General features: G+C 38.1%; 1 protein-coding gene across 4 annotated transcripts in view; it reads left to right on the top strand.

Annotated features, from left to right (window-relative positions):
- sfmbt2 (Scm like with four mbt domains 2) overlaps positions 1-13,763 on the top strand; it is a 62,416-nt gene that overhangs the window by 13,227 nt on the left and 35,426 nt on the right. For 3 of the 4 annotated variants that reach the window (XM_061714324.1, XM_061714325.1, XM_061714326.1), the window contains exons 4-5: positions 5,370-5,610; positions 10,129-10,149. In XM_061714324.1, coding sequence (XP_061570308.1) covers positions 5,370-5,610; positions 10,129-10,149 — 262 coding nt within the window. The remainder of the gene's footprint in view (positions 1-5,369; positions 5,611-10,128; positions 10,150-13,763) is intronic. The other variant, XM_061714327.1, reaches the window with a different exon arrangement.

The following is a 13,763-nucleotide window of genomic DNA, read 5'->3' as shown; positions in this document are numbered from 1 at the left end:
CTTCCATGTTCTTTTTTCCCCTAGTCAGGATTTAACGTGTACTTCATTTGAGGGTTACTAGTTTACTTTCTTTTTCTTCAGCTCCATTAGCCATTTTTGTTTCACTCTATTTTTATCATCTAATCCGCTTGCAGTTTCTATGAAACGCTTCAAATTACATTTATCTGATGGAAAGTCCTCCACAATACAACCAGTTTTATCATCTTTTGAGCATTAATTAAATTTTCATCCGATGTTTCTTTCCTTGAGATAAAGCAGACATGTGGTCTTTTGTAGTCTTTCATCTTTGTATCTTGCATTTATTTTAGAGTATACTTGACATCATTTGTCTTGCATTTTCCCCCAAAAAATCAGTATGTAACCAATCCTGTAAATAGCTTAAGCGCCATTAACATGTTACATCACGGGAGAGGACCAGATGGGCGGATGTAGTTGATCTGGGATGTGAGGACTTTATCCGTTAGATGAGTGTGTGTTTGACTGACGGAGCAGCTGTCTGCACAGATGAAGCTTTGAGCGCTCAGCTGATGGCAGGTCGGGCTGCAGAGGTGGAGATGTGTCTGCCGATGATTTAAGATTTGAAGAAGTGTGTCAGTGTTTCAGTGTCTTTCATCACTCGGAGCGATGAATGTAATGAGGGCAAGATGAGAATATGCTGTGTTTTATGAGTGTGCCCTGATGTTTGACAAACGACTGAGGTCTCTTGGGAAGCTAAATTGCCTTGTTGGTAAGTGGATTGAGTCACTGGGAAACAGACCATGAATTCCCCAGAAAAATGTGACTCAGTTCTCTCGCTCCCTCTCTCTCTCTCCCTCTCTCTCTGCCTGGACAAATTGAAACGGTGATTTCTCTTGGGCCTGCATACACACAAGCCACCCCCCCGCCCCACCCCCGACTCATACAGAGTCAGACTTTGCTGCCGAGGCTGCCCTGTTACATAAGCCAACAAGAGTGATACAGCACGTTTGCATTGTTGCCGCAGGAAGTCACGGGGCACTTTTGTATTGTGTTTATTTCTAAGATGTTGGCTTTTCCATTCACCAGTGAGTGTGCGTGTTTGTTTGAGTGGTGAATGTGAACATCCTGTTGGGTTTATAACATTCTCAAGAAATGAATGCAGCCTGTGGCTTTAGTGGAAACGTATTGTTGTGCTGCATTCACGTACGGATTCCTCGCTTTCCCTTTGACCGGCTCTAGTCAGGAAGAGGTTACCAGCCTGCCTGGTAGCCTGTTTTCTCTTCTGTTTTTAAACACTCATCTGGAGTTGTCTGACCTGCCATTTATGAGATAAGTGTTCACATGGCTTGTAATAGTGCAGTGACTGACCTCAATCTGAATAGGGGAATATTTTTATCATCGTGTTTGCATTAGTTTCATTTTGGATATTAGGGGTGTCCTGATACCTCGTGAAGCGACGCGTGACGATTCGTAATGTTCAAAAACAATTATTTTGTCAGAATAACTAAATGACAGGAGAACACAACCGTAGCGCGCTGCACAATAATAAAAGTTGCACATGCCATCTGGAGACCTTAAGGAACGGCCCAGAGGCAACATACCAACTCACTGGCTAAAGTTACTGAGCGTGAGATTTACTCATCAGGTTTAGAAGCAAGTGTTTGGAAGTGTTTCGGCTTTCATGAATATGGTGATAGAAAGGGCGCTGACAAAATCTACCACTTTTGTAAGGCGTGTAAAACCAGAACAGTGTTAAAAATGTAATATTTTTTCTGAGCATGTTAACCAGCTCCTTTTTGTTACACAAGAACTGTAGAGTTGACGATCCTGAGACCGATGAGAGCAGAGATGATGAGTAGCTGCATGTTTGCCTCCACGTTGCACATACTGTACAAGCCCTGCCCTAATTTAATGCATTATGCTCTTATAGCCATCCACCATTTAATTAAAAACCCAAATTCCACAAGTGTTACAAGAGCTGCTGTTGCAGAATATTGTTTTAAAGCTGCTTTGATTGTGGACAGCGAAATCTTTAGTTTTTTTGTGGGATTTATGCTTCTCACCGAGGATTTGTTTGGGTTTTTATTACTGGACAAGCTCAGTGGGTTCAGATCGAATTAGGTGAATGAATTGTTTTCTGTTTGTTTGGTCATTTTTTCCCCTTTTTTTTTTTTTGCATTAGACCTGCTAGTACAGAAATCTGAAATCCACTTAGGATTTTGGTTGATAGAAGTCTTATTTATTTCTAAAGCCACTCTATGTTGTTTATACTCCTGGAAAAAAATGTGAAAAGCCCTTCTTTGATGCAGCAAATCTTTTGCAAGTGACTGCCAATCTTCATATGTTGGATTATTTGGTGGTTTGACAGAAATAAAAGATAATGGAGATAATTTAGTTTGGCTACTTAAATTAAAGGGTACTGACAAAGTATGAAGTAGTCGGAGTGAGGGGAAAAAAAAACCTGAATGGGGGGAAAAATTATGCTAATTATCTGTACTGTGATAATTGTTGAATAATCAAATCGTATAGCCCTGAATCCTAATAAAAACAGATTGTGAGGTGCCTTATATGGCACAGCCCTCTTGGATATTCAATCCAATGTATTAATTTCAACCCAAAAAAAGTTGGGACAATATGACAAAAAGCAATACAAAAATAGAATGATTTACACTGACTATTTTCTTTGCAAACATGAAATGTATAAAAACAATTTACTTTAAAGATTTTAATGTGTTTTAATTTCTTCCCTTCTTAGGTGCATTATATCATTAAACTATCCAAGAAAAATATCCATGTGGGCAAGGAATTACTTTGGGAAACACAAAAAAGTACACAGCTAGATATACAAAAGCTGCTTTAAACCTTAGTGTGTGAGAAAAGAATCTGATATTGACCTCGTCCAGAGCTGTCATCAATAACTGTAGACTTGGAGTGACCTGGGATAGACCAGCACACAGTGGAAATGTTTACTGTGGTTAGATAAATCTGTATTCTTAATGTTTCTTGAGAGAAATAGGACCCATCCCGACTGTTATCAGCAACCAATCTAAGAGGTGTTGTGTTCAGTGTCCTCGACCAAGTTCATTTACACTTCTGTAATGGCAGCATTAAGTCTTTTCAAGGAAAGTTAATGCAATTTCTTTTTCTTTGAAAGACAAGGCCGAAACACAATACAGATTGCACATGCACACATGGAGATGTGCCAACCTGAATTGGCAGTAAAGCATCATAAAGCAATGTCACACAGGGCCTTAAAAGCTCCAGCAGGCTGCAGTGTGCAGTGTGATAGATTGTTTATTGATTATTGTTTATTCAGGTTGAGTTGATGAATGATTGGATCTTATTTAGCTTAAAGACTTGATTCAGTTCAATTACAGAATACTTATTGAATCCCCAGAGGGTAATTTATTTAACATGAAATTAGGGACCACCTGAGAGGTTAAACCTTCTGCTTTTATTCTAAATAACGTATTTTTGCCTCTTGCATATATTGAAGTTAAGCATCCTGAAAATGTTGATGTAACATGCAAGTATCTCCAGGCATGAAAGACGAAGGGGATCGTTATAAAGTGTCTTTATACAGGGGTGTTGAGTAAGAGGCTCTGCTTGGTTTTTCAACAAACACTTGTACTGAATTTGTTTACAACATTTGCAGGGCAGTTCTTGCATTTGTGCTCACTGCTTGCGCAAAAAAAAAATTACCCTCTGACACCGTTTTTTTTTCAGCAGCACTTTCTCTGCATAGTCAGTACCTCACGGGACAGATGTCAGTAATTTAAATAAATACAAACAAGCACAAGCTTATTTTTGTTCACCTCCAGCAAACCAGTTATGTGGCTTGTCTTGCTAGTTCGTTTGTTTATGAACAAGGTGAAAAGTCATGGATGAATTTGCGTGAAAATTGATTAACTGCTAATGCTGACTGGATCCAGAGTTTCTGTTTCCCCTGGATCAGAAATGTTCAAGTGTGCAGCCAGGTACTGCTGTGGTTACATCAGTTAACATAATGTAATATACTGTAATTCAGTTAGTGTTTTCTCTGATTTTTGGATTTTTTTCCCCCCTTGGTTTTTGTGTGCCAAAGTCCAAAAAACATGCATGTAAGGGTAATTGGTAATTCTCAATTGACCACAAGAATGTGTGGTTGTTTGTCGATATGTGGCTTTGCAGTGGACTGGCCACCTGTCCAGGGTGTCCCTGGCTTTTCCCCTTGAGACAGCTAGGATAAGCTCCAGCTGACCCCATAGCTCCAAATAGGAAGAAACAGGTATAGAAAGTAGATGGATGGATGAAATATAGTTATGTGGGACATTATTTTGTTATATCTAATTTTCAGACAGTTAAATGCCAGAAAATTTCCCTACAGTCTCCCAGAGTTCTGGGGAAAATCTCTGGAAAATCTCTACCAGCTAAGTTTCCATAAGCCAAAAAAAAATTAAATCTAAAGCAAATGGAACAGTGGAAATCAGCCCAAACTTTAACTGGAGGTGCTGGAAAGAAATTCACAACAGAATTAACTAAAGAAGAAACATTGTGACCTTTTGAATAACACAAGAGTGCATAAATGGTACTCCCTTGATGCAACCAAGAGGATATTTCTGTTCAGCGTCTCATCTTCATGCCCGTCGTTAACACTTACTTTCTGTTACCAGTTTGGTGTTTCACGCTGAGTCGATCATAATGAAATCATCAGAGGTTATTATCTGTCCTCCAGAACCAAAAAAGAAGAAGAAAAAAAAAGATGCTAATCAGCCTTTTTCACAGGCGTGTAGTACTTGCCATAATCTGACCTTTTATGTGGAAAACTAGTGGAGTTCCCCTAAAACACTATTTGTTTATAATACAAGCACCAGCAGTCATCACCACAACGGTGTCAGATGACATCAATATACAGAGATTTAAAATGTTCAAATCATGCACTGCTTGTTTGTTCCACATTCAAGGCATTTTCTACATGGAAACTTCTCCTTTGTGGCCAAGTTTTGATGATAAGTTAACACATCAAACCCTTGAGATCTGCATGGGGATGTGGCACCAGCTAGTAGCCTAAGGAGCATGGAGCTGAAAATAAGCTTAACCAATCTCATTTTAAAGAGTAAGAACAGGCTTAACTTTGTATCTAGTTAGCGTGGCTTGCGGACAGAAATTAGGTTTATTTTGACTCATCATATTACAAAAGCAAGGACAGAATTTCTTTGAACATTTAAGGTTTTAAGGTTTGTAATTGACACACTCATTATCCCTTTTACATGCAAATAGTCATTTATTTGCAACTTGTATGTCACATTTTCATTCCTATTTCTTCTATCTTGATTTAATAAAAAATAACACTAGATTCTAGTTATAGAAAAAAGATGGGGGACGAGCCAGGAAAGCATTAATGCATTAATGTTCTGTTTTGTGCCTCTCAGGTGGAGATCAGCCTTCAGAGCAGCTTCCAGCCGGGAATGAAGCTGGAAGTGGCAAATAAAAGCTGCCCAGACACGTACTGGGTGGCCACCATCATCACCACATGTGGCCAGCTGCTGCTGCTGCGCTACAGTGGCTACGGTGACGACCGCAAGGCTGACTTTTGGTGTGATGTCATGACTGCCAAGCTGCACCCGGTGGGCTGGTGTGCCCAGAACAACAAGACGCTAATGCCCCCCGAAGGTAAGAACAGTCACTTTTGGTGCATTTGTGAGTGATCTAGCACAATCTAAACACACATGCAGATACAGTATCAGCAAACACAGCCATCAAGCCATATGAGATGATGATAGACATTTACTCCCAGCTGAGGAAAGTTTTCACGATGTAGAAAAATAAAGGCCAGAAGCACTTATTTGTATTAAGCTGTGCAGAGAAACAAGTATAATTTAAACAGGAAGCACTAGATGTTTTCAGCACTCATAACATGACACTTAACAACAAATAGGGAAACAAGCTGAAATGGTTTTAATTTGTTATGCTCTGCTCCTCAAACTAAAAAATCTGATGTGTCAGGAGCTTCGCAGAAACCATTTGGAAAAGGACAGTCATGTGACACCTCCACCAATAATTGATTGTGATCACACGCAGACCCTGCCTCAAGCTATTGGTAAAGAATGTTGCTTGGTCCAAATGTTCATTTTTCGGCTAGAAATTAATAGTCTGAAAAAGAGATTTTTCATGACCATGATCTCACAAAATCCAGTTGTTTTCAGCTGCAATCAGAGCGCCACTTTATTGAAATAGGCTGAAGTCTTTTGTTTGGTTAGCAAAAATCAAATGCTCCCTGTCTACATTTTTGTGTCAATAACATCAAACTGAAGCTGGAAATAGTGTGTTACCATATTGAAAACAGGCAAAGGTATGTCGGCATAAAAGTAAAATAAAAACAAAATAAACATAATATAAATATTTACACTTACAGCTGCCACTTTATGAGGTAAAACTTGTATACCTGGTAAAGTGGCAGGTGAGTGTAGGTGTTAATTTATAGATGCCACTCAGATATGTAACAATGGATAATTTTCTTCAGTAAATGAATAATAATCCACTTCCACTTTATCTCTATTGCTTTACTGATAACTATCCACTATTTAGGAGAAATAATTACAAATACACTTTAATAAATACATGACAAACCACTTTTTTGTTCAATCTCATTTGTTTAATTGGGCTTTATACAGAAGTTTATACAGAAGTTCAGAAAATTCCCAAACTCTCAAGCATGACAACGACCTGAAAGATACTTGAAATAACTAATAACAAAAAGGCATACTTTACTAATTTCTCATCTTTTATATTCAGGGCTTGTGTATGCCTGAAATATGTAATACAATATGTTACATGAAATTCTCAACTAGAGTCCCCAATACTGCAACCACTTTATTAAGCTATAAATCGATATTAATGTTCATAAGAAAACTATTTAGACATACTTGCGGTCTCACCTCTCTTCCTTTGCCCGGACACCTCATACACCTTCCTCTCCTCCTCCTGCATCCCACTCCTCTTCATCTGCAGCACCCCCTTAAAACAGAAGCTAATAAACACTGGCAATCCTTAAAAGGTTATAGCAGAATCCCCTGAAGTGAATGTCTCTTGCTCTCTTTTTCTATGAACAGAGCTCCCTCCCCTCTATGTGCTGTTAACCACAAGTCAAACACAAAAACAGATCAGGACACAATATCTAATCAGTTATAAGTTGATCTTTTTCAGTTTAAACCACCATTTTAATTGAATATTAACTTACTGTGGGGAATTGACTCGGGTTATGCTGAATATGATTTCAGTCTCTTAAAAATTGAAAACAAAAACAAACTTCTGTGCAGGCTGAGCTAAAAAGTTTGCGTTACTCATGCATCACCATCTTCTCTGAGATCAGCTTGTAGTTTCCTAAATTAAGTTGCTGCGGCTTGTTGTCAGCCCACAATCAAACACGCCAACATCTCTAACTGGTCCGAACAGTCTCCTTCTGCTTCATTTGTATTGAATGATTCATAACACGGTGAACAAAGATGATCTGCTGCACGCAGGCGTCTGTTGTGCAGCAACAATATGCACACTATTGCACACAATACTCATACATACAGGTTAGGGCTGTTCGATTTTGCCCAAAAATAAAATCTCAATTTTTTCTCTCAAAATCCGATTTTCGATTACGATTATTTTGTGAATTGACAAAAGGCAAAGAAATTATTTCAAATATGCAGTTTTTTTATTGAACATTTGCCCCATTGGGCTTTAAGTGCAAACTTTGCTCTTATTAAACCAAAAATGAATGAATAATGTGCAAAACTCTGTAAAATAAGTTGAAAAAAAGTTTTAAAAAATATAATAAAATATAAAGTTTTATCTCTGAAAAAAAAATCAGCAAATCAGCACTTGCAAACATACAGTAAGTTATATTTCCAATTAAATAAAACAAGACATTTTCTAATTAAACTTAACTGGGTCTTTGCATGCTAAATAATAATGCAACCCATGAAGGAGGTAGAGGTGTGTAATGTCAGTCATTACATTTGCTATTCACATTTGCAAGTTTTTTGCAAGGAACACGAGCCGGTCTACCGCATCTGGCTTGAGGGATGCCCGGTGGCATGTTACAACGCCCCCTCCTACACTAAAGAGCCTCTCCGATGGGGCACTTGTCGCAGGTATTGAGAGGTATTTCCATCAATCATTAATATGGTATCAATCATTAATATGTGTGCCGACAAGGTAAAAAAAAAAAAAAAAAAGTGAAAAATCAATTTTACGAGTTTCACGTTTTAACATCGTTCTAATTACATAATCGCGATTACGATTTAAAATCGATTAATCGAACAGCCCTAATACAGGTAGTGCTGTTTAAGCTTGTATTTAGACATCAGCTGTACTAGAAGACATTGCGGATGGTTTAAGGTTAAAATGGTTATAATTGTCCCAAATTGCCAGCCTTTTAAGACTTGCGTGTGAGATTTCACTGGGGGAACATGCTCCAGAAGAGTGGGCAGCTGTCAGCAAATACTTAAGGTTACTGTAAAACCAAGGAATGAGGTTAAAATCAGTTCAACGACATTTTAAAAATACACAAATAAGGGCTACATTTCATGAACTGAAGAATAGTGGCATATAAACCACAGCCCATTTAGCATTTTTTACAGGCTTAATTGTTTGTGCTGGTTTGGTTTGCGAGTTGCAACTGAAATCGTGAATATAAGCAGGAGTTAACAAAGCTGCTTGTTTATAGGGGAAAAAATGGGATAAATAAAATATCAGTTGAAAATCATAGGAGGATATGTTTAAGACAGTTGTTATTCAGTGCAATAAGGATGTTGTGCACTGGAAAATAATTCCAGATTTAAACACCACCCATCTTTAATCTTCATAAGACTGCCTTGAATAAACTATGTGGAAATACGGGTTTTCCAGAAAGTGCTTGGATTTTAGAGACGGCTTAGTTACAATTTATCTCACTGACACATCACACCCTAACCATGACATCAGCGTAGGATTAACCAGGTTGGATACAAGTCAGGCCACCTTTTTTTCTCTCTAAAATGGTCATCTATGGAGCCAAAGATAATCTTTTATTTCTCACCTCAGCCACTTCACACCATCATTTTTGATATTTCAGCCTAAGCTTTCATATCAGAGATATTTCCACCTGCAGCTCGCCCTCCCAGGCTTGTTTCATCCATTTATTTTTCTCAACACTCACCCGTTGATGGATAGCTTGTGCCTCGGTTGTTGTGGAGATGACCTGGTTACGTTTCCACCTGACTTGGGTGTCCTCGCCCTCGCATCAGCTCCATATGTCCTTTTCACTCAGCGTGAGCCTTTCCAGCAACTTCCTCCTTCGTCTTTGAAAACAGCTGGCAGTTTATTAAATGTTTGTATTCACAAGCTGCTCTACTCACACCTCACCTGTTCTCCTGTCTAAAACACAATAGAGTCCATTTGAGTTTCTTACTGTTGTGAAATTGTTTCCGAACGTAAATGACTGCAAGAGGCCTGGGACGCAGGAGTGACGTTAATGTTCTTTATTTACATCTAAAAGAGATGCTCATTACGGCAGAATATCCCCAAAACTCAAATACAAACTAAAGTTTGCGGAAGATGGAAGAGTACAACAAACGGACTGGCAGGGGGAGGAGGAAAGATGGGATTATATATATTTACTCACTGAGGTTGAGCAAATGAAGCTGTGAAGGCTACAAGAGGAGGCAGCACAGGAAGGGAGAGCTAGATACTTTCAAAATAAAGTGCTGAACAAAGGTGTCAAAGAAATAAAAAAAAACATTTTTTAACAAAACTTTTAAAACTACTTTAAACCCCTACACCACTCCACACCTAAACATATATCAGTGCACAGTCATACAACTACGGTCAGCTGTCTGTTTGACCCTGCAAGCTTAGATTTGTATTTAAAACAGATAGGTAGAGATAGATAGATAGGCATCATACAATAATGAGGGATAAAGGAAGTAATGGAGGTGTTGCTATGCCACACGCAGACGCCTGCCAGATTGATTCAGTTAGTTCATTTCCAGGATTTACCTCATGACATGCACATTATAATGATTGCGTGTGTGTTGTCAACTGGGAAATTAGAGCAAAGTGTGAGTGTGTGTGTTTGTAACTGCTTACAGCTGTGTTACAGTGACCTGTTTTATTTGTTTCCTTTTTTTGTTTTTTGTGTTTTTTGTGTTTATCTCTCAGATAACATTTACCTAAGAAAAGGTAAGCAGCTCTCATAGTGCCTCTGACTAACTCGCCTGCCTGGCTCACTAGTGGCTAACATGAAATTCAACACTGTGTCAACTGTTAGACCTGCATAGCTGCATGTACAGTGTGCTTTCTCCTCCTCTTCCTCTTTTCACCTCTCTGCAGGGAGTGACCTCGCAGCTCAGTTGACATGCCTTTTCTTGCATGTGACTCCTTTTTCTAGTGGAGTGCTGAGTGAGTGTGTCTTGGCAGAATGATAACACACACAAACACGCATGCACACTCTGCTGTTAGTGCCTGCTGAGACCAAGCTGTGTTTTTATGATAAGTGGTGCGAAATGAGGGAGCTCAGAGAAACTCGATGCTATGATAAAGATGCCTGCTCCAATGTGCAACAGACAAACTGCTTGGGAAAATGAAGGTCAGGGGTGAAGTTGGAGCTAAAAACAATAAAAACTGAACTTTTTCTTTCAGTTTTAACAGAGGGCGTGAATGTTTTTCTTATCAATTTACTATATCGTTTACAAATGTCTACATTATGTAGGCAGTTTCGCTGCACTTTCTTTTTATAAATTAAAAATTATGCACATGAATTACTTGCAAAGGAAAATGGAGACACTTTCAAAGCATTTTTCTGCCTTCAAGTTTCTGGGTCCATCGCTGCAGGAATACTGACCACAATGTTACCAGACACCTATAAAAATCTGACCCTGTCAGTTGCAAAAACAAAGGACTTAATATTGTAGCCAGTTCACAGTTCCAGTTGTTGCCCATTGTTGGATTGCAGACATTTTTGTCCTGATTAAACGCAAAGAACCTAAAAGAGTCCAGGTTTCAAATGAAAATTCTTCTCTTCAGTCGTGTTTCTATACATTTTAAATTGTGGGTAGAAATAGGTATCCAAGGATATGGGCATGTTTTGTGATTTTAGCTGGAAATCAATATTTAAACATATAAGTAAAAAATCACTGAATTATTGATACTGCGGCATGTTTCTGAGCTTGATTCACTTAAAGCTGCTCCAAAGTATTTGTTGTTGATGTAGCCTCCCTAGGCTGCAGAGTATATTTACATTTCTTAAAAGCTTAATTCTTTTAAAGAGAGTTCACATATTTTACAACTTATTGCAGGCGGTATATAAATGTAGATCAAACTTTCAGATGAAAAAACCTGCTATTGCTTAGTTGTTAAGCTTTCAAAGAGAATATATATTTCTGCAGAAGCTACTTGGGATGCATTTCTAATTTTAAAAGAAATCACATGTGTTTTGTTTGTTTGTTTTTGTGTCTGTGTGTTTAATTGTTCTTTCACTCTATAATGCAGAGAAGAAAATTCGGACAAATAGTCGCCTGCAGTTTTCTGAAGTACAAAATAATGGATTGAAAGATCAAATTTGCTTACCACAATGCTGCAACAACTTATGCATTTATCACTAAAAATTCATGGCTCAAGCAAAACTGAAAATAATTGTTTATCTACGATTAGTGAAGATTAGATACGTTATTTGTCCATTTGATAGAAAAACAGCCTAATGTAATTTTTTTAAATATATATATTTCTGCAAAAGTACTAATATGAAGTTGGCACTTCAATTACCGTTATATTGACAGAAATTGTTGCATGTCTAAATAACAGCCAAAATGACCTCAAAGATTGTGGGTGTGAGTTTGTGGTTTTTCTGTGTTTTATTGTCTTAAGTCCAAGACTTTTGTAAATTAGCATTTTTTGCATCTTTGTAGCCATTTTCTGTCTGATTCCTGACATATTGCATATCTCTTTACTCATGTGCAGTCTCTTGGTTTTGGGTGGCCTTTATTTATTTATTTTTTTCTTTACCCTTTGCTTATACAATAACTCTTATTATCAAAAGGAAATTCTGTTCACCTCTTTGGTATTCGGATCAAAACAAACATGAGGTAATTTCAGAGTTTTTTTTTTTTTTTTAACAGTAGCCCCTCCAAAATGTTCATATTTTGAAACTACAACCATTGTTAAATTGTCTGTTACAAAATGAGGGACATGTAGAAGCCTTGTACATACAACAAAGCAAATGTGAAGACAGTGATTTTTCCACTGTGTGATCTCCAGTTTCACAATGACTCCTCCTGATCTACTGCTGCTTTACATGACACAGTGGTTTTCAAAATTTTCCCCGTGAGACTTGCTGCCAAAACTCACTACGACCGCTTCATCTTATTTGTTCCCGACCTGGGAGAATATTAGATATTAGAGCGATTTTAAATGAGCGTTTTGATTAGACAAAGCACACACTATCAGAGACGCATCTAAATCCCTCGTCAAACTTGCTTACTCACGCGTGAAAAACTGCCAAGCACAGTCACACACAGCTGCTCCGCTTCAGACACTGCTATACTAACTGATGTGGAGAGCGAAGCTTTCGTGTCCATCAGGTCAGCGGCTGATTTTATCATCATATCTACAACAACAGCAGACAAGGCTACAAGCAATTCTGTTGCGTGATTTGTAATAACATTTTTTTTCATTTTTTTTATTAAATCATCTGAATAACACTTTAAACAGTCCTTGAGACTGAATTAATTAAATCCTCATGCTAAATTACAAATCAGATAAAGTTGAGTATTTAGTGAAGAGATCATTCTGATCATCTTAAGCAGGAAATTTCCTTTTTGAAAGTAAAAGCAGAACCTTGAGAATAAATCTTGGGGTTAAATCCAATCTCTAGATGTGAACTTTTAAGTTCTGCATTGATGTTTTTGCATGTGTATATTTCTTAGTGCATGCATGTGTGTGTTTGCATGTGTGTAGGATCAACTGCTCCATTTATGGAAGGAGCTTTTTCAGGGTGCATCGCAAGTTTGGTCATATGGCAAGGTAGCTGCTTGTTGAACAACTACTGACGGAGATAATTTGCATAATGAATTCACCACGCTGCTTCCTGCCAGAGCCTGCTAGAGATTATGCTCTGACGTAGACCTGTCTCCCGCTCTGTGTGTGTCTGTGGGTGCGATTGTGCTGCGGGGTTGTACAAGTTCGGCTCCATTCAGAGAGACAATTGCATTGTGGTGAGAAAAAATGCAAGGGCTGAGCTGGTTAGGGTGTGACGCTCGAAGCATGCAAAACCTGAACTATTTTTCTTCAATGATTTATTGAAAAAAATGAATGTATGCCTCTACATCAATGATTTGAGAAGATCTACAGTAAGGGTGAGAGAGCGCTATCCTGTAGCCTTAATAACTTCTTATAGCATGTTATTTTTGAGCATTTGACCACCTAATGACCCGAAAGATTGTTTTGGTCCATCAAAAACCAGAAAAAATATTATTATTTTTTAAATAGATTTTCTGGAAACAGATTGTTTAATAGTCCAATTTCTGATTAAGCAGGTGACTGGACTAGTAGTTATGTTTCTATAGACCAACATGTTCACTAGATAATTTACATGTGAGACTGAGCAGTTTAAACTAGCAGTCAATCTCCTAAAACAAATTTCTCCTTCTTATAAATGCTCTCCAAATATGCGAAGGCAAAAAATAGAGCCAGTCGCCTTTTGTCGAGGCTGTTGTGCAACAAATCCCCTGTGTTGCCACGGTTGTCGTATTGAAATAAATGTGAAGGCTTGTGGGCATAAGGGTGAGCCATGATGTAGA

Source organism: Cololabis saira, chromosome 23 (assembly GCF_033807715.1).
Source record: "Cololabis saira isolate AMF1-May2022 chromosome 23, fColSai1.1, whole genome shotgun sequence".
In the NCBI taxonomy this organism is placed as follows: Eukaryota; Metazoa; Chordata; class Actinopteri; order Beloniformes; family Belonidae; genus Cololabis; species Cololabis saira.
This window is presented reverse-complemented; position numbering and strand designations above follow the sequence as displayed.